At 43.8% G+C, this 27896-nt stretch overlaps 1 protein-coding gene across 9 annotated transcripts; it reads right to left on the reverse strand.

Annotated features, from left to right (window-relative positions):
* On the reverse strand, window positions 1-27845 carry BTBD10 (BTB domain containing 10). Of its 9 annotated transcripts, none has more exons than XM_088057478.1 (9): window positions 27570-27772; window positions 20644-20802; window positions 8118-8311; window positions 7162-7447; window positions 5407-5509; window positions 4599-4719; window positions 3404-3601; window positions 2696-2806; window positions 1-1008 (listed from the first exon to the last, which is right to left on the reverse strand). In XM_088057478.1, exons 2-9 carry the CDS (start codon window positions 20742-20744, stop codon window positions 698-700), a joined length of 1425 nt encoding a protein of 474 aa, XP_087913604.1. In that variant the 5' UTR covers window positions 20745-20802; window positions 27570-27772; the 3' UTR covers window positions 1-697. The 9 variants fall into 9 exon arrangements, with proteins under 9 accessions (XP_087913604.1, XP_087913605.1, XP_005531627.1 ...); XM_088057479.1 differs by lacking the exon at window positions 27570-27772 and adding an exon at window positions 27041-27056; XM_005531570.3 differs by lacking the exon at window positions 27570-27772 and adding an exon at window positions 21468-21582.
* Between the last annotated feature and the right edge of the window lie 51 nt (window positions 27846-27896).

The following is a 27896-nucleotide window of genomic DNA, read 5'->3' on the forward strand; positions in this document are numbered from 1 at the left end:
TTAAAATAATGGAAACTTTATTTGCATGAAAAACCTGTTTACAATCATTAATAAATGAAGAATGAACCATTTGCATTTTCCTATCTCATGACACTTATGAAAAATGTATTAAATAAATATTTGTGAACAGCTTAAGGTAAGGCAAAATTTAAGATAAAGCCCCTGTCCGTTGTTCACAATTTTTGAACATGGCTCACGCTGCAAACGAGTGAAAAAATTCACTGAAGAACTCGGACAAGATGTTGCACGGGTCATTGAATCACGTCCTCAATCCAAAAACCCAAGAGTAAGTAGTTTTGTGCTCAACCATATACAATAACTTTAAAAGGGTCAATCTATTCAGAGCAAAACTATGTACAGTTAATACCTTTGATAGAAGCACTTTTGTTAGTATTGTGCAATACATTTATAAAAAATGGCTTCAAATTCCATTTCTCAACCATTTGTAAAGTGCTACTATCAATTCCCACTGTGCTGCCCGTGCCCCGGCGGCGGGGCCAGGCCAGCTCACGAGTCACCAAGGTCACAAACCCACGGGCAAACACAGACAGCGAGCCCAGCGCCGGAGCCCGCTCCTCCCCGAGCAGCCGCGGGGCCCCGCCGCATCCCGGAGAGCGGCGGAGCGGGGAGAGACGCGGGGCATTGCGGCACGGCGGGCAGGGCACTGCAGGGAGCATGCTTGTGCGGGGCAGCGCGCTCAGAGCGGGGGGTTCTGGCCCTCGGCCTCCAGCTCGCTGCTGCCGGGCCCGGCCTGCATGGGCAGGATGTCCAGCTCGTCCACCTGCGGCGTGGGGTGCAGCACCACCAGCTGGTCCTGCGGGATGTCGGCGGCCGCCGCCGCCAGGTTGGTGATGGATTTGCTCTTGACGCACTGGAAGTCGACGTGCCGGCTCTTGCCCTCCTCCTTCTCCCAGGACATGCGGATGAACGGCCGCTGCACGTAGTTATAGATCACCTCCGGCCTCCCGCCCGGCCGCTTCTTCACCTTCTCCTTGTACGTGGGGTAGCCTGGCCAGGGCAGGAGCACAGCCCCGTCAGCACAGAGCACAGCCCATCAGCCCTGCCCTACAGAGCACAGCACCATCATCCCTGACTGCAGAGAGCACACACAGCCTCACAGAGCACACACAGCCCCACAGAGCACACACAGCCCCACAGAGCACACACAGCCCCAGAGCACACACAGCCCCACAGAGCACACACAGCCCCACAGAGCACACACAGCCCCAGAGCACACACAGCCTCACAGAGCACACACAGCCCCAGAGCACACACAGCCTCACAGAGCACACACAGCCCCAGAGCACACACAGCCTCACAGAGCACACACAGCCCCACAGAGCACACACAGCCCCATCAGCCCTGCCCTACAGAGCACAGCCCCCCTCAGCACTGACTATACAGAGCCCAGCCCTAGAAAGCCCAGCCCTGCAGAGCCCAGCCCCGCAGATCCCAGCCCTAGAAAGCCCAGCCCTAGAAAGCCCAGCCCTAGAAAGCCCAGCCCTAGAAAGCCCAGCCCTAGAAAGCGCAGCCCTGCAGAGCCCAGCCCCGCAGATCCCAGCCCCGCAGATCCCAGCCCTAGAAAGCCCAGCCCTGCAGATCCCAGCCCTAGAAAGCCCAGCCCTAGAAAGCCCAGCCCCACAGATCCCAGCCCTGCAGATCCCAGCCCTGCAGATCCCAGCCCCGCAGATCCCAGCCCCCTCAGCCCCACTGGACACAGCACAGCCCCCCTGGCACTGCCAGCACAGGTGGTTCTGCTGTGTTGAAGTCGCCTCTCCCCTGTGCCCAACAATAATGTCCATTTTACACATTCCTACAGGGCACCAGCAGCACAGCTCGCTGCCACAGCTCTTCCCTGTCAAACCAAGAAATGCCAGCAGAAATAATCTGCTATTAGCCAGCATTAAAGGCAGGGCTAGTTCTTGTTTAGCTAAAAGACTCCCACCTTGTTCAGCTGAAATTAGTTATTTTAGAGTTAAAAGCATTTGCTTTTTCTTGGCAAATTACAAACGTAACTATGACAACTTGGTGAGTGAATGATAGAAATCCTGCTAATTATAAAGGCTAGATTCTAAAATATCTGGGTCAACAATCAAAAGAAAAATGTAATGCAAAGAAACCCGGTTCTTACATTCATGATAAAAATCGGATTACTCAGTGAGATTTTACAGAGCAGCCTCCTAACTTACATGATGTTTAACTAGATCAGTATTTCTTTGCACTTCACTCATCCACTGGATAGTTTTGTACTTCCTGAAAGAAAATGTTTGCCTGCCACTTAACAGGACATTTTTCATTTCACACCCTGGAAAGGACACCAGCCCAAGAACACAATATCCCGAAGCTGTACAAACGCATTGTTACTTCAAACAAAGCCCAGAGAAGATTTTGTGTGCAAACTAAAGGGCAAAGGGCATGAGATGCAAGTCATGAAGGCAGCAGAAAAAAGGCACCTGTCTGCAGAGAGCCCAGCAGCCAGACACAGCTTGGACACCAGCCTGGAGCCCATAATCAGGTTTTCTAGCTGGGCCTGTTGCTTGCTGGGTACCATTTCCCCTCTGGAATGTCACCCAGCCTCAGCAGGAAAGACAACACCAACCCCTTGGCTCTCCAGCTACAGAGAAAACCATAAAGCAGAGAAGTGCAGCAGACCCTGAAGGCCAAGGAGGGAGAGTACAAGCCATGCTTCCCTTACCTTCGATGCCCAGTCGGATCTTCTTGAGCCCTCTTTCCTTCAGAACTGATTTGGCCACGTCTCTATTTTCAATGTATTTGAAGAATCTGTACAACTTTGTGCTGTAAATAACTAAAAATACATTTTAATGAGAAAAAAAATCCTAGTATTTAAATATTAACCTACTAGCCTAAAGAAAGTTTATCTTTTCCACTGTTTTGCTTTAGTCCAATATTTGTATTTCAGAAGAGAGGGAGAAACTGGAGAACTCCAGAGAAAAACAGCTGAAGATACAGGGGAATGGGTTGGGTGCACATCTTGTGCAGTCCATTTACAGGTGCTTGAACTCATCATCCACGCAACTGTAATACTCCAAAAATAGTAACACTTGCTTTTTTTTTTCCTCAAAAAAAACCTCTAGTTGTTCTCCCACAGTAAACATGACTCCTACCCATTTCTGTCCTCAAGCTCTTTCTGAAGAAGTATTTTCTTCCCCCTCACTGGCTGACAACACCTTAATAATAAAAATTAGCTTCTCTTTCTAATTACATTTGAACATAACAAGCAGCATTTGCTTCTGTGAAACAAAATACTAAGCAGAGCTACCCAAAGTAAGAGGTTTCTGTACATTTTTTTCTGTTGTATTTCAGTACAAAAACTTTAAATCAGCACATGCACTGCCACCTCTACCACCATGTGGCTTGGTGGGAACAATGAGGATAAACTCACTTTGTGAATACTCCTCTCCCATCTGGGGGGGATACTCTTCATCCCAGTCAACAACATCATCATCTGTCAGCACAACGATGTGGCACTCCCTCTCCCCACTTTGGGCACTGGCTACCATTAATGGCAGAATCATTTCTTCCAGGTAAAACTCAAATTGCTTACGAGCACCATCGTTTGACAATTCATGCATCAGAGCACCTAGAAGAAAATTTTAAGCACAGGCACATTTGAGAGCTTGGTAAAGAGATGAAAGCAGCAATAAGAAGGAGTAGATGTGTTTATCTTGTAGTATTAATGCAGACAAGTGTAAAGACACTTAGTCTATGAGCTTACGTAAGTTCAGACCTCATTTGAGTATCCACCAGCCTGTGCTGCAGATGTGAACATAGCGTTGGGCAGACAGGGGAGTGACTTTGAGAGCTCCTCTGCACTTTACTACCACTAAACACTCAGTAATTGTGCAAGGCTGCTCTTGCTTTTCCTAAAAGAAACACCATTTAAGCCAGTTGCTGGGAGAGCAGAGCACACAACCCACGTTTCATAAGCAGCAGCTTAAAACCAAAGCTTCTCAAAGCCCTCATGGCAGGAGCTGCTAAATCCCTGTAAGGAGAGGGAGCTCGGGCTGTGGCCCTGCTGGGGAAGGCCCAGGTGTCCTGCACAGCGTTCCCAGCAGGAATGCCATGGGAATAATCCCACTGCACACACGGAGAGCACAGCACCAGAGGCACAGGCCAAGGCTTGGGCTGTGCTCAGGGCTGAAGGAGCAGGAGAGAACAGCACGTGCTGGGAAGCCTGGAGCTGCCCACTCCACCAGCAAAGCCGTGCTGCTGCCACCAGGGACACAGCTTCATTCTCCTAAGTGAGGAGCTGAAAAAATTATCCTCCCTGTCCTCTGCAAAATCAGCTACCACTGAATGCTGCTGTATCTGTACTGCAAATGCAATCACAGAGCTAAGTGTTCCACAGGGTGACCACAGCACAGAATCAGATGCTGAAATATCAGTCGTTATTTTGCAAAGAACATAAAGCCATTGGTTTTAGGGCTTTATTACATAAGAGATAAAAAGGGATGGATTTTATTCATGTAGCGCCAGCCATCTTCTTTATCTCAATAAAGGACATGACTTGGAATTAACACACACGCACTGAAGTCGATTTGTATAATTCAAATTATTTCAATAAGCTCTGTACTTACTCAGATCTCTGCATTTTATGGTACTATACTCAAAGGAGATACAGAGATAGTCACATGCTTCTCTCAGCTCAGGAATAGATATCCCATCAGGACAGCGTATCACCCCAGTCTTGTAGTAATCCTGCAGGATGCACCGAGAAGAAACATAGTGCACAACACCCACCAACAGAAACACTTCATCATTTCATTCATCATACCTTCTCCACAAAGAAACCCCCCAAAATGTAAGACAAATGTTAAACTTTGTGAATCTTCCTGTCCTCAGCTTTATCAGTTTTCAGAGCTGCTGGTTCTGGTTAAAATTGTTATTTAAGTGACAACTATTCATACTAATAGTTTTGCTGTCTTTCATCTGGACTTCACTGAGCTCTTCCCATTCCAAGGCTGCTGACAAAGCAGTCCAGCAGCTCTACTTTCTTGTATGGATATTAAATAAGGGGCCATTTCCATCTCAGACTGAAGTCTGCTTTACTCCTCTCAGCTGTGGGAAGTTCACTCCCAGTATTCTGTTTCACCTGATTTCAGCTCTAGAAGGACAGAATATACCTGAATTTGGTGAACTAAATGCATAGGAGAAGGTGAACTGGTTGCTGGCAGCAGTAATTTTTGATTTCTTTCATGTGTACTTTCTCTCTCCCCAGCTGTCACGTGTTCATGTCCAGGAAAAGGGGGTTCCCCCCTCTATTAAACAATATAAAGAGCAGTATCTATGCCATCCACAAAATCTGAATATGCAAGTTGGGTCAAACCAGGAAGTTTCACTTCTTAACAGTGCTTGTCCTAACAGCATTTGCCCCTGAAAACTCACCAGAATAGCACGAAACACAGTGGAACCAATTCCTTCAGCAACTTCATACTCTCCTTTTTCATTGGGCCGTGTAAAGTTGTGTTCTCTGCCTGATCCAAACATCCTGCTCAAGAATGAAAGTAGTTTGGGTTAGAATCCCTTACTGCGGTTTTCTTGTTTGTAAATAAGAAAAACAGAATGCCAGGAATTGCATGGAAACTGCAGGGGGACAGCAGTGCATTCTGTTCAGCTGGAATCACGATTTTCACTTCATGATCTGACGTGTCTTTTCTGACCACTCTTCAAGAAACAATATTTAGAAAAAGGCAGTCTAACAGGATACAGGCTTAAGGCAAATAATACATTCTTATTATAGTTACTTTTACCTCCCAAGCTGTCCCTGCTTAGTGCCCTGCAGACTGACATTGAGGGAAAGTGGCTTTATAAATAACCTGCGTGTTAGAGCAGTATTTCCGTATCTTTATTAACCTACTTTTCAATTAGCAGAAGATAAAATAAGCTTGTTCCTTGAACCAATCCCGAAGGGAGAATAACTCAGCATCATACATGCACAAAAAACCCAGTGCATTAGGCAGCACCACTTACTCTGAGGCTGGGCATGGGAAAGGAAACTATTTCCTAGGCTTTATCTCAGCTGATACACTTCCAGTCTGTCTGGATATTTACATGCATGCATGTATTGTATAATACCCAAGTTCTTTAAATCAATTATTTAATTCTATTGGTTCTTACTTCCATTTATTTCCTTTGACAGTTTAGACAGAGAAGTATTTCTTTCCTTCCCTGTGACTCACCCAACTTTTCACAAAATGGGAATCCAAGGTACTATTTATCCCACACTGCAGTGATTTAAACAGAGCAGAAATTGTTTAATCACATTTATTACCTGTACAGTGGCAAAGAGATTTCTATACGTGTATTTTGAATATGATTATATCCTTGTGTGCTGAGAAATAGCTGTATTTTAATGAAAAAGCCAAATCCAAAGCAACACAGACAAACCCTTCTCTCCTTTTATTGATGGAAGGTTTTAAGTGGTGCCCTCTGTATTTGGACAAGGAAAAACCAACCAGAACTGCAGCAAGTCAAGTACTGAATCTTTTCCCACCATGCAAACGTGTTAAATATGGTGCTCATGGTAGTTTCTACAGAAAACACTACACTCATATTGTGGACTTGCATTCAAGTGTTGATCATTTTGAGCATTCAGCCTCTCTGCTGAGCGGCTCAGGGCTGTTACACTGATTATCTGACATTTCAGAAGATAAATGGGCTGAGCTTGAACACTGTCAGGGTAGGCCCACTAAGCAAAACAAATTCCTTCAAGATTTTCCTGCTTGCTGTTTTGAAAGAGACTGTCTACACTCACTGTGCCACTTTGTTTTATGAAACTTTATGAAGCTTTTGTTTTATGAAGCTTTAAAAACGAGGAAGAACGAGGCAGACCGAACACAGAAGCAATGTCCAGGAAGGCAGAAAGAAATGGGAACATCATGAAATGGTAATTTATTTATCAGCTGTCATCTCTAGGTAACAGACATCTCTTGGCTTCCCTGCCAAAACCAGAGAACTTGCATTTGATTTTTACTTAAAGACATTTGAAAGTTGGTAATATTAAACAATAGCAAGACCAGCTGCAGCAATATGAGTCCAAGAGCTATTTAAACAGTTAAATATCCACAAAGGACTTATGGTTCTCTATAACAGCTGGGGACTAAGGGAAAAAAACCAAAACCCAAAACAAAAGATACAAACCTGCCCAACATCGTGTTAGGTTGTGCAGTGAAGATGGAAGGATCTACAACAAATCTGGTGTTGTCCACGATGAGCGTTACTCGCTCAGAAGTTCTGACGTTCCGAGCTCCCTCTTTGCCATTTTCATACACAAACACCATTTCCCCACCAGCCTTGCAGCTGCCATCTGAGCTGGACTGGCTGCTGTTCCTGCTGCTGGTGCCCATGCTGACAACTGAACCATTGGGGGACGTCTTCTGGGGCCGGGGGCTGCTGGGCCGAGACGAACTGTGATCCTTCTCCCGATCTTTAGTGGCAACAAGGTGCAAGGAGCAGAAACAGGAAATGAAATTAAAGATTTATGGGAGTTCTCTACGGTTTGTGTCTTTCCAGGCACAAAACACATCGATTTCAGAAGTTAAGTACAAATTATTTTGGTTAAATCTATTCTGGTTAAAGACACCTTCAAAAATAACTTCCCGTTTTATGAGATTCTGAAGTTTGCATTACCTAGACATCAAACCCACCTCACCTTCCCCAAAAGGCTTTACAAAGAAAATTTACTGCTCTAGTACTGAAAAAGGAACTCAACATGATAGAGAAGCTATTGCATCACAGTTGGTGCTATAGTTCAAAGAAACAAGCCATGGTTTGTCACTTAAAAAAAAAACCCTGTTTCCTCTATTTCCAAACACCTAGACCCTACACAGTAAAGGGGAAGTGTTCAGTCCACTGCCTTAGAAAAATTAGATTGTTCTTGTGACTGAACTAAATAAAGAGCATCATGTAGGAAAACACACTGCAGACTGAAAAATGAGCTACAGCCTATCAAAGAAGGGAATACCCAGACCAGGGCACACATAAGAAATCTGTATGTTGTGCCCTCTACTAGTAACACTTTTTCTTGTATTCCTTTGCCAAAACAGTACTCAGATTTAGGGAATTTTAATCCTGAAATGGCAGAGATCTGCACACACCAGAATGATACTGCCTTGTGGGTGAAGTGACATTCCTGATGCACGGAGTGAGCTGAGACTCTGCTCTTTCGTGGGATGAGTCACGAGATCTGTCACTGGACCTGCGCCTGTCCCTCGATCTCTCGTGTCCACCACTCGCACCATGGAGGCTCATTTTGGTGTAGTCTATTCCTTTAGCAACACGGGATGAGGTGCTGAAAACAGAAACAAGCGATATGTTCAGCATTTCAAAATCTCAAAGACATCACACACCTACATTTTCAAGACATTCAACAGTCCATGGACATGTTTCCAAGATTAGGATTATCCAGCTCCATTTCCTCAGCTGTACTCATGTTTGTATTTACAAACAATTAACTCGGAACATGAAGCAGACAGCAGGAATTACCTGTTTGCTGCTGTGTGATTCACAGACAGCACCTGATCAGCTGAGCCTGCCTCTGAAGATGCATCCACACAAATCCCTTCCAGAACGGGTAGGTCAAATACAAATGAGTATTTCTGTTTGATTCTTACTGTTAAATTAAATGTTAAATTTACTGTTAAATTAAATTAGAAGTTAGGGGTCATTTTTTTTTCTCTCCAATGCAATCTATTTTGGCAAAACCTTCTCAGACCACAGGCTGGCTTCACACTTCTCCTGCAGCTGCCCTTTGCCAAGGTAGTCAGTCTGAAATGAGGGGATACATCAAGACACACCAGCCAAGAGTTTGTTTCTGCACATTCTGTTTTAAATTTTCACTTATTCTTACAAAGAACAATAGTAAGCCACCACAACCCAGGCAGCAAACATGAACTATACTACCAAAGCCACGACTTACCAGACTGTCAGTAACAAGTAGGGTGTTTGTTCCAAACCAGCAAATTTAATATAATAGTTTAAGATGCTTTAGACTGTGACTAAGTTACATTACTCAATTTATGAATTACATTTTGCAATTATTAAATTACAACCAACAAAACTAGTCAGTTTTGAGATCTACAACTCTCAGAAATTATCTAAAAATTAAAAATCAACTTGTAACAGCTGCTGAATTTACCAAAAATCCTTATATCTTCTATTTATACTGTTTAAAAAAGAGACAAATTTATGTCTGGACAGCACAGACATGTCTGTGTCCTTGCACCCCACCAGAATTCCTAAAGCAGTTCCTTTGCTGTTTGGCTTTCAAGTATGGGCATGACAACACTCCTTATTTATGGGTTTAACTGAAGGAATTCCCAAAGCCCCAGGTAGTGGATAACCCAGACAGACACCTGCACAGCTACAAGGTCTGACAGACAAAGCAGAGCTGTGATTTCCCAGAGGAACCTCAATGCCCCGCTTGCTTGCAGCCAGCAGATCCCATAACTCCCACCAAGAGACCTGAAATCATGACTGCAGGAATGCTGTAGGAGAACACAGACAGGGAAGAATGATGGCCTGGCTAAGACAAGCACAACAAATATAAAAGCATTCACTGGACAAGCAGATTGAGCAGCACCCTCTTTTTCTGTTGCTTAAAAATAATGACAAAAAAAAAATAATAAAGACTTTCCACTGGCATGAGATGTTGCAGTTTCAGGTTTCAGTGATTGATAAGAAGAGGAGTTTAGGTGAACAGAACAAAAAGGCTGTGACAGATGAGTGTTTAGCACAAAGCAAGAAGTCAGAAATGTACCTCTCACTAAGGCACACGAGCTTCTCTGAATGAGGGCAGGATTCCCTGTCGACAAAGCACAAGTTTGGTGCAGAGGGAATCTACTGCAATCCTGTTTCCTGCCAAGCCTAAAATATGCTGCAGTAAGAAATGCATCTTTGGGATGTGGAGTCAGCCAAAGGTCTATTGAATCAGGGAAAAGAACTGCAAGCTTTGCTTCAGTTTTACAGTGCAAGAATAATAATCCAAGCACTTCCATTAAAAGGAAATTTCCTGAGGATGTAGTTCCAATGCAGTTCTGAAGGTATTAAGATTTATAACATTTCAGCATGGCTAACATGTCTCCTTACTTGTTTCACCTATTAGAGAAAGGTAAATTCTTTATTTTGAAAGAGAAATGTGCAAAAGTTTGCATGAGTGAGATCTGCAAACTTCCAAAAAAAAAAAAAAACCCACAAAAACAACATCAACAATTTAGGAAAACCTTTGCACCTTTCCTTTGAGACAAATATATAACTACATAATATAACTATCTAAATAGATACAAAATATGCTCATAAATTATTAGAAACATGGATTACCGTCTCAAATTCAAGACCAAAGTCTAGCCCCAGTTTAAACATGACAATATTCGTTAGTACTACAGCTGAACTTCCAAAAAATGGTGATTTTATTTATTTTTTTTTAAAAAGAAGCTTTGTATCTCATCTGTGATGGTATAATCAAGGGTACCACAAAAGGGGGTAAGTGTGGAGTACTCAAACACCTACATAGCAGACTGGTGACAAAACATCTCTGCAAATCCCAATAAAGCCTCATGTGATCGGGCCTCTGTTGAAGCACAGCTTTGATCCTAGACCTGATAACATTTCCAACCATGCTGTGAGAAAACAGAGTTTTGCAGGTGTCACATTTTATAGTATCAAAATGCATGACTCACTGTTTCTCAGGAACTGAAGAGCTCTATTTGCTTTAAATAAGGGAAACACGCTAGAAAATGAAACTGAACCACTGTAATGGGATGCAGGCTTATCACACATCCTGGCAGAGCACACACGAATTCCCCTTTAACAGAGAAGGCAATTAAAATGTGATTCTTAATCCAGAAAACCATCTAAAGCCACATTACCCTCCAAGCAGTGATTCAGAGTTGCCAGTGAAGCAGGGCAAACCCTAGCTAATAATCTCTTCCCAGAAGCCGATAAGAACAGGTGCTGCAGGAAGCGGCACTGACTCAGCTGGCACCACGCTTCCTCCTGAGCCCTGCCCCAAGGAAGGGCCGTGGCAGGCATGGCTGTACCTCCCTCAGTGGCAACTGGGCTCCTTCTGCCTCGGTGCCCACAGCCAGCAAGGCTGGAGGAGAGGGGCAGGCTCAGGGATCATCTATCCTGCTCCTGCACGGCCATCCCTGCGGAGCCTGGGCCATCAATTCAGCTCAGCACTCTGCACTGCGAGAGGCAGAGGCTGCCAGCTGGAGGAGGACACGATCCTTGAATAGCAAATCACCTGCTTCTGAAACAGACAGATTAGTAAATAATTTCAAAGGGCTGTTCAAATTGCAGCTGGCCACAGCACTTGCATTTGCTTGCTCCTATGCTGTACTTTCCTCCTTTAATGTACAGATTAATGCTAACTGTGAGACCCACACATCACCTATTAGTCACAAGATGCAAGCCAAAATTGCAAGATTTTTGAGAAAGCTTGAGAAAGCTCTGGCTGAATCATGAATCTTCATTCATCTTAGTAACAGCAATTTAAAATGTCAATCTTAAATCTCATCACTGTTGAGTCACAGTTCACAAAAAACAGTTCTTTGATCAGTTGGATAAATACTTGACAAACTTGAAGTTCCATGTGTTCAACAGCATGAGCACTTGGATCAATGCTACCCCTTAAATACAACTTTGCACTACAATGAACAAGCAAAGGAACGTGAGTTTAAATCTGAAGGAAGAGAAAAGACAGAGGTGGAGCTTAGCATGTCAGAAGAGACAGGCATTGGCTTTACCCTGTGATACCTGACCAGGAAAGTTGTGTCCTTGAGCTGCTCTATGTTACTCTGAAAAAGGAGCTCATTTGTGGCCAGGATGTATGAAAGAAGACCTGTGACTTTCATTTTCCTGAAACGAGGCTTTAGAAGAGGTTGCAAGTGTTCAAAGGAAAAGGAAGACATCAGAACTACCAAGTAATTTTGATTTATTTGATAGAAGGACTTGGTCACACATCCTCTTTTCCCCCTCTAATAAAGCCAGTGGGGCCAGGAGGTTGTTTCTGCAGGGAATGCACAAAGCCTTCACTGCTCACAAGCAAGACTGACTACAAACCTGGCCCCAGTGACAAAGGCAAGACAAATTGGCATTCACTGGGGAGCTCCACAGCCATGATGTTGCAGCTTCCTACCAATCTGCACCAGTGGACACAGGACTGACCAAAGCAGAGCTGCCCCGTTTGAAGAACAGGCCAACAGGAACTCCTGTGGTCCACAGAAGCACCACAGAGACCAGACACACCACCAGGACTCCTTCCTCCAACAGCAGTGAAACACTGCAAGTGCCAGGAAGCCACGGCTGCCACGCTGCATTCACCCAAAATCTCAGCCACAGCACCCAGTGGAGCCCGCACAGAGCCTTACTTCAAGCCTCCAAGGAAGAGCTCTGAAGCTCCAATGACCATCTCACCCTGAAAAGAAGTGTTTGCAAAGTCAGCTTCCAGGGGATTCCTCGGCTGATGACCACCAGCTGTACTCCTGGCTATGGAAGCCATAAGCACCAACCCATAAGCAGAATTTTCTCCTACCTGCTGAATGACACTCTGCATTTAATTTAAAAGCGTATGAGAGGAAAAAGAACAAAGAAAACACCATTTTAAACCCTCATCCTTTCATTCACTAAAGCTGGAAAAAGCCCCCTGTATGTAAGATCACCTAGTACCCAAAAGTTCATGAAAGGGGAGAATATCTTGCTTTATCAATTACTTTCCTACAGAGGAAAAAAGAAACACACTTCCCCCCCAAATAAACAAACCCAAACCAAAACAACCGAGCAACCTCATGAATATTCATGTGCTTTGGCAATATTCACAAATTCAATACTGATTTTTCCGTGGCTCCAAACGAACATGTGCACTACACCCATTCAAGAACTTTAAGTCAGTCATTATATTCCCCCCTCAGACAGGGATCAAGGAAGCTCTGTCTTTGTAAAGGAATGAGGCATTTTTTTTAAAAACAGTTGCCTCATGAAGAAAACCAAATAAGCTCAAGGTTTTATTTAAGCAAATCTATTTAATATGATCTGAAGGAGGGAAAAAAAAAGTACCATCAAAATGGCAACTTGTCATACTGGTAAGGCTTCCTATTTTTGTAGTTAAGGGAAGAGCTGTTTTTAAAAAATGTAAATGCTCTTCAATTTAATGATGCTTTGGAGTCATCTGTGGAAGGAGAGCTTCAGTTTGTCTTTATACATAACAACAGATTGCTTTGAATGTATTACTAATTATTAAAAGAAGTAATTAGACCGAATTAATTCTGCTGCCAAAACAATTAGCATGTATTCCAACATAAAAACTCCATGTGCATCCTACCGAATCCTGCCAATAAATATACTTGTTTATAAAACCAGCTCTTGTCTACACAGAATTATGGTGCTTAACCAATATACTTATTACTCTCAAACCCACCCTGACGCCTTAAATAAATGAAAAGGACACAGCGGTGGAAAATTAACCAAGATTTTTACCCTTCTCACCCCCTGTTATCTTCTAAAACTTGTATTAACTCTCCCTAAAATATAAACTTAGATCCACCCTTTGCTAGGGTGATTCCCATAATGAACACTTGTAGAACCAGGCTATAGAGCTTTATCTATACACTAAGTTACAGCTGCCATGCTCTGAGGCTTTAGAAGAAATCCCTTCTGCTCATCCTGCCAGGACTTACACAACGACAGCGCTTATGCCCCTCTTCCTCCCCCTCGAGCCTGCTCTTTGTCAGCAGACATTTCAATTGACCTGTGCACACAAAGGACAGTACCCTGCCTTTTCCTCCTTCTCCTCAATAATGCCCACACGTTATTCCCCATAACAAATACGCACCTTCCTCTCGTGTCTATCAGGGAGGAAACACAGAAGCACGGGAACAATTTCGGGATCAGAGCACAAAGGAATTCTGTTCCTCCCAAAAAGGCAGCTTTGAAAGCCAGATCAGCATCCTTTGGCATTACTTGTTAAGTTCGGCATATTTGATATTTCCATCACTTCTTCAGCAGTCCGCGGTACCGTCAGCGAGCCTCACTTTTCCCTCCATCACCTTCCCCGGCAGGATAAGCGAGCGTGCAGCCCATGGAGCGCGGGCAGAGCCGGGATTCTGGGCAGAGCCTGACTCAGCCGTGCGCGGAGCTCGGCTGACGTGTGACCCGCAGCCGCTGACGGGCAGGAGGCAGCGGCGCAGCCGGGCTGGGTCCTGCCGCCGCCCGCACGGGCACGGGCACCGCTCCCCCCGGCACCGCTCCCCCCGGCACCGCTCCCCCCGGCACCTGGGCACCGCCCCCTCCGGCACCGCTCCCCCCCGGGCCCGGGCACCGCCCCCCCCCGCCCCGCTCCCCCCGGCACCTGGGCACCGCTCCCTCTGGCACCGCTCCCCCTCGGGCACGGGCACAGCTCCCCCCGGCACCGCTCCACCGGGCACCCGGGCACCGCTCCCTCCGGCACCGCTCCCCCCCCGGCACCTCTGCCCCCCCAAACCCGCCGCGGTTAATGCTTCCAGGGACTTCACCCGGCACCGAGTTCATAAGCCTCTTGAGGACGCTCCTACGAGCACCCCTTTTCCAGCAATATTCTTTGCAATAAACATCGTTAGTATATAATTACATTCATCAGCACATTTACCGATCAGAAATCACTGTGCATTTTCACACCAATGGGTCATCGAGGCGAGCCCACTCAGCACAAAAAGCAACAAAGCGAATCAGAAAATCTGAGCGACTCGTGTATTAAAGATTTTTTGGCGGGAGGATAACTAGGCGCTATGAGACAGCTTTATTTAAATTATTCTCTTTAGAGTGTCTGCAGGCTGTTTTAAGGAGTCACAATACACCAGAGGAATAGCTTAAAAGTCCTGCAATAAATAACAGTCAAGAAAGATGTTGTAGGGTGGAGATTAAAACATGATGCAAGCTGGAGAAATGAGGAGGATTGTTCAGCAGATGACTGCTGTAATAAAGAGGGAAGTCGGTAGGAAAAACAAGAGACTTGTGATTAGAAAGGCAGGAGAATATCAGCATTCCAGGCTGAACAGTCAGCTCTTTACACATGGAAGGAAGATTTCTGCTCATACAATTTCAGTTACCCAAACCAGTGAATTTTCTCCTGGTTTTGGGGTCTTGTGATGGTTCACACAAGCACCCTCCCCATGCCCAGGGGGAAGAATAACCATCAGCCTTGTAAGCCTTTCCTTCCTCTTTCAGTATAAGCCAAGGCAGACATGGCTACAATAAACTGCATGGAAAGGATGCTGGAAAAAAACCTCTCCAGCATTTTTTGCCTCATAGAGCAGCCCCCCCAACAGCAAGAGAAAGTACCCTGGCTCCCTACATGGCATCTCTTCTCCACAGCAGAATTAGGATGTGTTTTCTTCTTTACTCCTACATCAAGTAGAAAGAACATGCCCTGGATGGATTGGCTCCCAAATCCCACAAAACCACCTCTCGACAGGACAGGCACCCATAAAAATCCTACAGACACAGTCCAGGAGCCACATTTGACTTGGAGCTCCATGGAAGGAAGCCCTCAGAAAGAATTCTCACTGCTTCATTTGGGGGCTGCCACAGGATCTTACTTCAGCTCGAAGCAGAAACTCTGTCAACACTTTCCACCCTCAAAATTCTTTAATATTCACATAATTCTGGTCTTCAGTGGGTTCTCAACCATGAGTAATGTACTTCTTAGTAATGCAGTTCCATTTCAGGAAAGGATCTCATGAGTGGAGTGTTCAGTTGCCAAAGGGATTTCTTAAAGCAGCAAGGACTTAACCTTTAGGAGGGAACACATTCACACCTTATGACTTCTACCAAACACAAGACCTTCATAAAAGAACGCTGGTTGCCTTTATTTATATATCAATTTCTGCTCCATTTTCAACATGGAAGTTAAATGAAAATCAGACTAAGAAATTCAGAGTATTATTATCTTCCTTAGAACTGGAAAGGATCTCTATTTATTAAAAAATAGCTTCAGAAATCCAAATTCAAAAGAACCAGAACCAAACACAAACTCTATGTGGCCATTACAGTTTCCATTCTCAGAGATTAAAGGTACAAACAATGAAGAGCTGTCCATAAAAAAATTTTAGTTCTGAGCATAACCACCTGGAAAGTGCTTTGTGTCCTAATGAAATGTGCCCAAGTCCACCACAAATAATATCTGATAACGTTTGGGAAAGGCAATTTGGGCATTGAAGAAGTTCAGGAGGATTTAGTGCGTGCCTTTGCCCAGGAAGTTGCTAAGTTTCCCTTCTCAGCACTGTCAGCAAGCTGCCACTGCAGACCTGAAGGATGTCAAAAAGGAAATAAGAAGTCCTCACAACTCTAAGATCATTCACTATACATTGGGTACCTTACAACAGATGAACAGATTGGTGTTTTTCAGAAGTTACCACTGAGTGCAGCCCATTTTTCTGGATTCCAAGCCCAGCTCTTCCCAGCCCACCTCATTTTCCCGAGGGCTTTCCATCCTGGTGCCTACAGAGCCCGGATGAGGCGATTTGGACCTGCCAGTGTCAGGCTGCAATCAGGAGCAGGCATGTTTGCAGAGAACCAGAAGCAGGTGATGCACACTATGACCTGAGCCCAAGGCAAATCAGGCCTCATTATTTTCATGCCAGACCTTGTGCAGGCCTGCCCCATGCTGCAAAATGTTCAACTGCAGAAAATCTTCAGGAAATCACAGGAAGAGAAATAAAACCTGTCCCACAGTGGAAAACGGATTATACATTCTGATATCCTTCCACAGATGAGAAAGGGACTCTTCTGGGGATGCCTCACGTACTTTACAAAATGCTGAGACACATGGCACTTCCATTCACAACCCATGTATGCATCCTCCCAGCAGGCAAAAAATAATATTGGGGGAACAAAAATCTCAGCATTTAGCATCTGCACAATAACCTCTCATCTATGGACAAGATTTAAAAAGCAATTGAAGATTTTCAGAGTCATGGCAACAGAATCAAAGCAGAGTCACATTTTGTTCATAAATGCAGCAGTGCAGGCAAGATCTAATAATATCTAAATAAAATGAACAAATAAGAAACTGTCAAAAGGGACTAAACCAGAAGCAGATTTAGAAAATTAAATCCAGGACAAATCTTAAGGAAGAGACAAATTTAAGCCAAAGGTTTTTCACCACAACTCTAGAAAATGCACTCACTGCAAGAGAATTAGAATTAAAGTCTTCCAACAACAACAAAAACTCCAACACTATAGTGAAATTACATGTGGGAAACTAATAACTGATGAAAAATTGAAAAAGAAGTACAGACCAGCAATAGCTAATAATGAAAATATGAATTCAGAGACCATTTATTTAAACCTTCACCACTATTAATTCAACATATGGATCCTGAACATCTTCTTTAATCTTATTCAGGTACTTAAATAAAAAGCATCTGCAAGAATTTTCTGTAATAGCTTAGACAAACAAGGCTGTTTGTATGATTATTTAGTCATCTTTAACACCATATAAATTCATCCTGACAGGCCCTGCAGATTTACAGCAGGGATCATATGCATTATATTTTTAGTCCTTATTTTCCACATCTCTCCCTTCTGAGCTATCCATCCCATTGCCCATCTCAGAACAAGTAAGGAACAGGAGGAGAGAAAACAACAGGACATGTTGGCAGGTTGATAAAGTGGACACTCACCAAGCTAGAAAGAGCAGGGTGTAATGCTGGCCTGTACGAGGATTCAATCCATTCCCCTTTGGACACTTCTGTCCCCTGTCCTCAGCCCCAGACAGACCCGTGGCTTTCCCTGCTGCCACACAAGCACTACACACAGAGCTGCTCACAGCCCAGATTACGTTTTCTATGAGTCAAGAAAATTATCTAAGCTATTTTAAGAATGTTAAGGCAGGAGGATTAAACACTCCAAAGCACCAAGAAGTGACAAGCTAAGCATCTACCTCCTATATTACTCCCCAGTTGAGATTATTCATTACAAAGCTCTTATTTCACCATTATGTTTTCCAAACCAGAAGTATTCTCTTGATGATAACAAGGTGTATTTTGAGTAAGACAAACAATACTGGAATACTGGAAACCTTTTAACAGAACAGTTCTAGTTATATTATTACAACTTATGCTTCCAAATGCATTTTCCCCCCTCACACTGTATTTTTCACATAGACTTTCACTTGTCTGGAGGAAAAAGTGTCAATTAAGTCAGAAACTATAGTAATATATCTATATTTAGCCACACAAAATCCAATTATTTTGTTCAGGCTTTTGAATAAAGTACACCATTTCCCAATAATTAGATTCTCTGAAGTAATCAAGTATCTCAAAGGAATGAGGCAACAAAATACTTATCCTTATTTATCTCTTATTCTATTACAACATCAAACTATTATTTAGATTCTCATTCTCAAGGATTTCCAAAAACACTTTATTTGGGGAAAAAAATTAAAATGATCAGATGTTAGCTTGAGTACTTTATGCCTAGCATACACATCAAGTTTCCATAAAAATGCTGTTCAGCATTGGAAACAAATTGTGTTTTGCCAGAAATATGTCCAATAGCTGCAATTATCTTAGAGACATAGATTTCCTACCTTTTGATGTGTGACCCTTGAATTCAGATTGCATGAAATGATCAAGAGCAGCTTTTCTGAAAAGCACAGGCCACGGATGTCCTTGAGTTAACTCCTATCTACATCAATAATCTTTGCAGAAAGCTGCACAGCTTTTTATTGAGACATTTCCCCAAAATAGATAATCCACCCCAGACCACACATGGTCAGACATGTGTCCTGTTCCTCTGGGCTGGATTTACCCAGCTGAGGCTTCCAGCTACCACACTTTATTTCAAACTTGCCCGCTGACTACAGCTCATCACTGTAATTTCTGTGACTGATCAAGATTCTTTAACCTTTGGGTGTTCCCTGTCTCTGAAGATACTTGGTAGCTTCTGAACCTTCAGGGCAGATGTTGATTAGAGGCAATGCTCAACTGCTGACACCAGACTTGCAGTAACTCCACTGCCCACCCAAAAGCCCTTTAGACCACATGATGTTGCTGGAGACTTGTGCTCTCTGCTCTCCCTGCTGTGGCAGTGCCATGTCCTTGGCAGGTGACAAACCAGGCCCCTGTCCTTGGCAGGTGACAAACCAGGCCCCTGTCCTTGGCTCCCTGCTGTTAAACCCTGAGTTCCATCACACAGAGAGCTCTGTCCCGTAGCAGTTTCAGGTTTTATTCCACATCCCCAGGAGGTTCAGGCCTGAACCAGCTGGACTGGGCTCAGTCAGGGGCACTGCCCAGCCCTCACTCCCACCCAAAGCCCTGGTTGTGCCACACTGAAACCCCAAAAAGGGAGCAGCATCACCAGACACAGAAATCCCAAAAAGGGAGCAGCATCACCAGACACAGAAACCCCAAAAAGGGAGCAGCATCACCACACACAGAAACCCCAAAAAGGGAGCAGATTCACCAGACACAGAAATCCCAAAAAGGGAGCAGCATCACCAGACACTGACACCCCAAAAAGGGAGCAGCATCACCAGACACAGAAACCCCAAAAAGGGAGCAGCATCACCAGACACTAGCTCCTGAATAAAATCCTCAGCTGTACAAAGCTCCACCCCACAAACCCACCCTGAGCAGCACCAGCCACCCTCCTCGGGTCTGCGTTCACCACTCCATCATTCACAGCCTCCAATTACACGTCTCCCCGTGAGCCTTTTAATTACTGCTGCAGTCTCTTGTCCTGCCCTCTTGGATTTCTCACAATCATTCAAGAATTAATGGCAGGAAAATAACCCACAATATTAATTGCCTACAGAATACTTCAGACAACACTTGAGTCTAGTTTATCTGCATCTATACAACTAAAATGTGAAATGAGTTGAATTTGCTCCTTAGCTCTTTTCCTAGCATCTTGCCAGTAGGAAAGCTTGAATAACTAACGATTTTAGCTTGTTAACAGAGATGTTTCAGTTATATTTAGCACTTCCAAAAGGGCAAAGTACTTGAAAGATACACACTTATTTGGATGCTTGAATATCTTTCCAGCAATATGTTTCTTCTCATACATTTGCAAGGTGACTAACTGCTTTGCTTAGCTCATTTTTGAACACTACGCTGGAAAAACACTAATTAATTTCATCATTTTGTCAAATCAAGAAGCATTTAAAAAAAAAACATTCTTACTGTGAGGGATGCAAGCAAAAGCAAGATATGACACACAGCTTAACAAAGAAAGTGCTACAGAGAGTGATACTGGCATGCAAGCAACCATTAGCTCTCACCATGGATAATTGCACATATTTTGGGGATGCAGCTCCTATCAAGCACCCCCAAAAAATTCATATATTTAATCACTCAACTGGTGTTTTGATATGCACACAAGGCATTTGGGTTTTTTTTTTGTTTGGGTTTTTTTGGCTTTTTTTTTTTTTCATGGTTAAAATGCAACCCATGGCAAAACAAATCTAAGCACAGATTAGGGAAGCTGACAAATCAGGTCAGAAAACACCTTTAAAAATAATTAACAAGCGTTCCTTGTAAGAAGAATTACAACGTTTATGACAGGACTTGCCACAACCAGATACAGTAGCCTTTAGGATGGACTTTCAGTGTGGTTTTTGAGATGCAATAGATGGGACACAGCACCTACCTTGAATGTTTACAAAGTTTACGAGGTCTATTATGCAATTTCCGATCCCAATTCTCTGGATCACTGGAGTTACTGTCATAAGGATGAGGCCGTCCTGCCATTCCACTGCCAGCTTCCTCACACTACTGCTCTGAAAAGCACACATGCAGCACTCACAACCTACATTAAGAGAGCAGTATTTACCTTTAAGTAATGCCACACAGGAAAAAAAAAGTCAGACATGCAGAATTTAGTGTTGTTAGGTTCAGATTTTTTAAATGCAGATTACAGAAAATTAGGATACACTGAAGCAGAAATTGCATGACAATAATATTTTACACATTTTGCTGATACCTGCACTAAAAAGAGTATTTTGTTACAAGAAATATAGTTTTATAAATGCTGGCAGGCAACTTCAATTTTGAAACAATTGAATTCACTGGGTCCAAAAAGAAAAATCACTGGTTATAAAACACAAGACAAACATATCATTATTTTCTTTCAAATGTATAAAGTTAATTCAAGGGAAGATCCCAAGTGGAGAACAGAGACCAACAGTTTTACAATTTGAATGGCTGACCAAGAGGAAAACAGAATTAACATTTATATCTGAGTCCTCACACCAAAATGGAATCAACAGCAATCCTTAGAAACACTCAATGTGGTCCAGTTTCACTGACTTTTGCAGAAAAGTCACAAAAACTTAATAAAAATTGATATAATAAGTACCCTTCCTTAAGTGGGATCTGATGTTATGTTCAAGTCCCTTTAGAATTCTCTGCCAGATCAAACCACCCTGTGACTGCCAGCAGATAGCCAATCTCCAGACTACTGTTCAATCATACCTCTAAGTGACACTTGTGGCAACAGAGCTGGGTAATTCACAACGACCTGGTTACAAAAACCATAAAGCAGCCACAAGTGAGCAGCTGATGACTGCACAACATCTGGAAAAAAATTGAATTGCAGACAGATAAAGCTTCCAAGTAATGGGTAATCTATTATGTTTCTTTACAATTTTAAGCTACATATTGTAAAAATAGTGTCTCTACTTCACCTCACCCTCAATAGACTTGCATTACATTCAATTAAACTTATCCTATGTGGAAGTGGGTCCCAAAGTAATTGAGGCCTCTTTAAAACAAAGTCACTTCTCAAATAAACTGTCCTTTAAGTCACAGAACATGGAATAGCTCTCCTGGAAAATTTAGATTCTCCAAGCTAAATTTAGACCCAAAAGTTTTTATTACAGGGGAAGAAGAGAGCAAACTTCTTAAAAACGTTGTTTGCATCCAAGTTTTCCCTTCATGTTCAGTTTTACCCAAGCAAACAGGTTTAATACAAAGTATGCAGTCTCCACCACAGGGCTGGGTCTTTTCCTTGCTACAGTTTCTATAATTAAATGCATTCTGATTGGAAACCCCTATGGTCAGATGTCCATATAGAGTCAGGAAAAGGAAATAGCGTTTTATTTAAAATTACAGGAAACACTCAAATTTCTCATAAAAAAAAAAAAGAAGCCCTGATAAGCATTTCATTGTGTTTTACCTGGAAAGTCAGGTTAGCAAAGCACAGTCAATGTGTGAGGATATTACACAGAGAAGGTTGTAGGATCTACACACATTTATCAGGAGAAACAAGGACAAACCTACAGCCTGTGTCAGAACAGAAACAGTATTAATAAGGAGACAGGGGAAGGAAGGCTGGTTTCACAATCCAGGAGCAGTGGCTCCCAACCATGCACACAAGCAATAGAAGAATAAAGACATTTTGTATCCTGATTTGATTGAAACCAAGTGTGTTCATTAGACTGAGCCTCTCCAGCCAGGTACACAGCGAGCCCTGCTGCTCCAGGCAACAAGAGCGTGTGGAAGGGAGCCAGGAGCAGCAAGGTCCCAGGGACACAGCAAGGTCCCAGGGACACAGCAAGGTCCCAGGGACACAGCAAGGTCCCAGGGACACAGCAAGGTCCCAGGGACACAACCACAGCTCCCACCTTGGCTGGGCCCTGCTAAAGCACTGCAGCAGCTCAGGGCTCAAGCAGCACACACGTTTCTTTACAAGCTTTTGTTTCATTCCACAAAACCTCTCTTCCCTTTTAAACCATCTAAGAGCTTTATAGGCACCTCACCCTCTCAGGTACACACCTGAGAACAAAGAAGCACCCAGTTCTGATTCTTTGCATAGAGGCCAATGTTTGAATTTAGTTTTTTTACTCCAAACATGTGCAAAAGCAGCTGCTTTTATGAGAAGTGCAGATGAAAGGCCAATTTAAAGCCACTTCCTTAAATTGTCTCATGCTCTCTGCCTTCTCCCCATCTTTCTTACAATGAAAATTCAGCAGGAAGATGCAAGTCCACACAAGGAAAAAGCCTGTTCAGAGTAGGATCAGCTCCTCCATGTGCTTTGCTCTGCAGCTCCACGCTTAAGCCCTTACAAACAATAGATGCCACAGAAGGACACAAGCAAAGACATGGAACAGCTTCCCATGAACAACAGCATTCCCTTCTCCCAGCTCCCGGCTCCTGGGGAATCCCAGCAGTGCCACTATGAAGTGCCAGGCTGGCACCCAACTCGGAGTCAGGGTGCATTTTCCCTCTATGGAAAGAGGGGAAATGATCCCAAACGTCCAAAGCTACATCTAGGGAAACTTCTCGTTCAGTTCCAAGGGTGTCACGCTATGAAGAGTCTTCCCTCCATCCTCCTCCACTCCACAGGATCTCAACAATTAACAATTCTCTAAAAAACAATTTGCTGTAGCGCAGCCAATTTTTTCTCCTTGACCGCTGCTGATAGCGCTTTTGTGCAAATTATAAACAAATGTACTCCTCAATTTAATTTTAAGTTTTAACAAATCTCTAAGACTATAAATAAAGAACTCTTTTGTTTTGCTCTGTAGAAAATAGTTTCCTTTTTCAACTAGAAAATGCTGTATAAACTCTGTGAAGTAACTAATCAGTCATCCTGATTAATTTTTAAACACTTCTGCAAACCCACTTTTTCCTGCAGCAGGAAAGAATGTTTCAGCTGTGGTTTGTTTTTTGGGTTTTTTGCATGGATCCACACTGCAGGCAATAAACAAAACATGTTTTGAGGAACATTCTGACCTTGTGGACAAGAAAAAAAACAAAACCAAAAATCCCTGCAAGAGTACCTGGCCCCAAATACTGTTCCAAGCTTTCCATGAAAAGAAGGAACCACACCTGAAACAGTGGTGAAGGTGAAAAGGCACTGGGAGCACATGAAATAAAGAATCAAATCCAAATACCCTCAGCAGATCACACAACACTGGTGTATTGGCCAAAGTGGTTGATGTTCTAATTAGCTAATTAGCAATTCTCCAGGTGTAAAGAATGATTTCATACCCTTCTGCAGAAAGCAAATACTCCAGACAATCATCAGAGATAGTAATAGGAAATCAGGAAGCAGACTTTAATTTTCAAAGCTTTCAGCACAGCTAGAACACTTCAGATTTGCTAACATCAACTTGAAGCCAGAATCATCACTAATTTATGAAAGTTGTAGGCTACTGAAATACAAGGGAATTGAAAAGACCCAGGGGATTTGAGAAGTTAAAAGTCAATATGGTAGATCCACCCCAGACACTGCAAAATACAGTAATTAATGTGTTTACAGCACTACTTAAAGAGCTCATGAAAGGATGTATCATACACCAATTTGTGATAGATGTTGAACAGATTACTTAAAATAATAGTTAAAGCATGTTCAGTTCTGTGCCATGACAAAACAGAATGCACAAAGGTTGCTGAGCGGATCAAGCAAGATTTGGACAACATCAGGTGCTGGACAGAAGTGGACATGCACTTTTGTGAAATGCAGAACTTGCATTTTTCAAGGCACTGCAGGCCAGCAGGGGGTAGAAAATGCTCTCTGGAAATCTTTCAGGAAAGAAATCAAAGCTAATCAAAATCAACATCAAGGCATTTCCAGCCAGCCAGTCACTCTGTAATTGCTGAGAGTACCTGTAGGCTGCAAAAATCTGGAGTCTTACTAAAAAAGATGATTACAATACCCTGCAATTTTGAGGCAGAGGGCCAAGATGTCTTCTGGCCACCAGCTCATCAGGTAGAGCAAAGATCTGATGGCTCCTGCTGTCAGTACTGAGGACAACATTCAAATAACTAACACGTACTTCTTCAGGCATCTACTCAGCTCTGAGCTTTGGTTAGAAGCATTTCCAAAAGCAGGACAGGTTTCAGAAGTTCCTCTGCTCTAACCTGCTCCCTCAGCCAAATGCACTGGTAAGGTGACCAGGATAATGGGGAAGCTCCAACACACAAGTCACCAGCAAGGACAAAACCTGGCATTAGTTGTGATAAATAAACTGCAAGACTCAGATTAAATATTTAGACTTTCTGTAAGGGGTGACAGTCTGCTGTGCACTGCCTCTAGTCATCAAAGCAACAACAAAAAGGAACTTCCAAGTCAGATTTACTGGGAATGCAAGCATGGTGACATTACATCCTAATTAAGAAATACAGTTCAAAGGACACAAGCTCATAATGCAAACACCACATACCATGGAAATCCATACCTGTCAAGTGAGTTTCTTGCAAACTAGTGCAGACATCAGTCACAATTCAGCCACACAAAATAGCTTTATAAATTATCATCACTAAAATATTATCAAACTGGCACTGATTAAAGCACAGCTCAGACATCCTTTGCAACACAGGCTCAACATTAGCATAGCAGGTCAGGATTGAAGCTCCTCTTAATGAGCAAGTGGGGAAAACAAAAAAAAACAACGATGGTATTCCTATCTACAGCAGCATAAACAACAGATATCTAGTGACTAGCCTGCAAGCTTTAACTCTGTAACTCCTAAAGGAACACGATGATAAAACAGCTATGTGACATTGGAAGCCTAACAAGCACTAGGCAGATGACTCCCAGCTCCCCCTCCTTACTTGGGTTCATTGTGTGAAACCTGCCCAGCTTCACCTGTCAAAAGCCCAGTGGAGGGAGCAACTTCTCCCTCCAAAAGCAGAATCGTGGCTCTCAGAGCAGGAAAAGGGAGAAGTCAACTCCCTTCCACTGCCCCCAGCCCTCCAACACACAGAGAGCAGGAAGGCACAGGGCTCTATCACACCTGGCACTGGAGCAGAAACCACCTTTCCTGAAGGGACAAGCAAGGTCTGTACCCATGGCTGCACCCAGCAGTGACAACACATCTCAGTGAGAAAGAAAATTCACATACACAGTTTTTCACACCTGAAATGAAGCCTAAATTAGCATATCTGAAAGAGATACATACTTTCGTTGATAAGCAGCAGCACAAGGCCAAGATTTAAGCAAAGGATGCTTAATGCTGAAGGAAAGCTGTGCTGAAAGGAACTGGCACAGAATGAGGTTCTGATTTTTGTGTATGAATACAGGACAAAGCCCCAGCCTGAAGCACACAAGCTGCAAAAACACACAGTTTATAACAAAGTGACAGAAAACCCAACAGTGATGACATCTGTTACTAATTTAACACACAATGTCATCCACACATCAGCTGTTCACCATTTTCAAATGCAATTGTGCCTAAAAGGAAAAGTGGGTTTCAAGAAGGGATTCAGTGTGGGATGTGAAAGCTGCTGTAGCTTGTTGTCTTTCTTAACCCCCGGGTTCCCTGGCATTAACACACAAACACAAACACAAACGTGCTGAAAACACTTCCCAGAGCAGCCTCAAACAGCACCATCTGCACAGAGGGCAACAATGAGCACAGGCAGGATGCATGATGAGGTTTGGAGACAGAAATGGTACAGATCCAGGGGTAATACTCAAAGGCTTCTGGTAATCTGGATTTTAATAGGAAAAGAAAATAGAATCTCTGTGATGTTTTGCAAGAGACTCGGTCCAAGACACACAGACAGACTGGCCAGACACAGTGCAACAGTCTTCCTTAACTACAGGAAAATGGATAAAAAAAAGGGAAAAAAAACCCCATCCAGTTCCTTTTGACTGTACTTCTGTTCAAGCTATAGGAATTCCAGGTAGCTGACACCATATGATGCAGAGTTTAGCTCAGAAAAAAGATACCAAGTGTGCACCACCAGGTTATAAACACTGAATAGTGTGAGGTTGATAATTTGAATTGTTTCTCTGGGACACTGGGCCTCTCTGGCAAACCTAGGAGGGAAAGAAAGCATCTTCCAGGGAAAAGATCAACAAAGCTGAAGCAACAACAGAGCTAAGTACTCTTTAAATGAATCACTGAAAGTGATTCGTGAAGGATATAGGCAAACAGAAGTCAGGAGAACCATTTCAACAGTCAAAAGGCTACTGAGAAGCCAGACTTTAAGCATGTATTCAAATTTGTAAGAAGCAGCCAACAATAAAGGACAAAAAGACACAAGCCTCAACCACTCCTTTGGACAAAGAAGCCAGACAAGTGACAGGAACAAACCTGAGAGAGGTCTATGATGGAGCTCGATCCAAATTCTGAAAGAAAAGGGTTCTAAAGTGACACACTGGATAGGACCAGAGATAAGGAGGAAAAAGATGCAGACACGGTAGCTACAGGCAACAGTGAACGTAAAGAAAAAAAACACCCTAATGACAGGCAACTGCAACAAGTAATCGTACTATGACAGATTCATCATATAAACAGCTGATATTTTCTGCAAATAAAATATGGTTACATAGAGAAAAAAAATTATAAAGAGACTGAGCCCATTGTGAAATTGATTAAATGCTCAGGAATTACACGACGACTGTCAGGCAGCCCTGAGCAACACCACTGTCTCCCAGCAGGCCTCCCAGCGACTGCAGGTGCCACCAAGAAACAATAAAGACGAAAGCCAGGAATTCGAGCTGCGGATGACACGGAGCTGCCGGGGCAGGCACATCTGGCTTTGGGGGTGAGGACAGCGCAGCACTCGGCAGCACACGGGGAGCTCCCGGAGCCTCCTCCTCAGGGGACACTCCCAACCCACCTGGACTCGCTCCGGTGCCACCTGCTCCGCCTGACCCCGCCGCGCCTCGGAGCGGGGGATCTCCGGGGACCCCTTCCGATCCTAAAGGCTCTGCAGCAGGGGAACCGGCGCAGGCCCGGCCGGCGGGAGGCCCGGGATGCGCGGCTGAAGGGCGCTGAAGGGAGCTGAAGTGTGCCAAAGGCCCGCCGGCCGCCCCCGGCCGCCCGCACTCACCCACTCCGGCGCGGCCGCCTCCCGCCGCCGCTCCGCCAGGCCCGGCACCGCCGCCACCTCTCGCGAGAGCCGCCCCCGCGCAGCAGAGGAGGCGGCGGCAGCGCCCGCATCTCG

Source organism: Pseudopodoces humilis, chromosome 7, assembly GCF_049639895.1.
Source record: "Pseudopodoces humilis isolate 2021_Gansu_Grassland_sample_001 chromosome 7, ASM4963989v1, whole genome shotgun sequence".
In the NCBI taxonomy this organism is placed as follows: Eukaryota; Metazoa; Chordata; class Aves; order Passeriformes; family Paridae; genus Pseudopodoces; species Pseudopodoces humilis.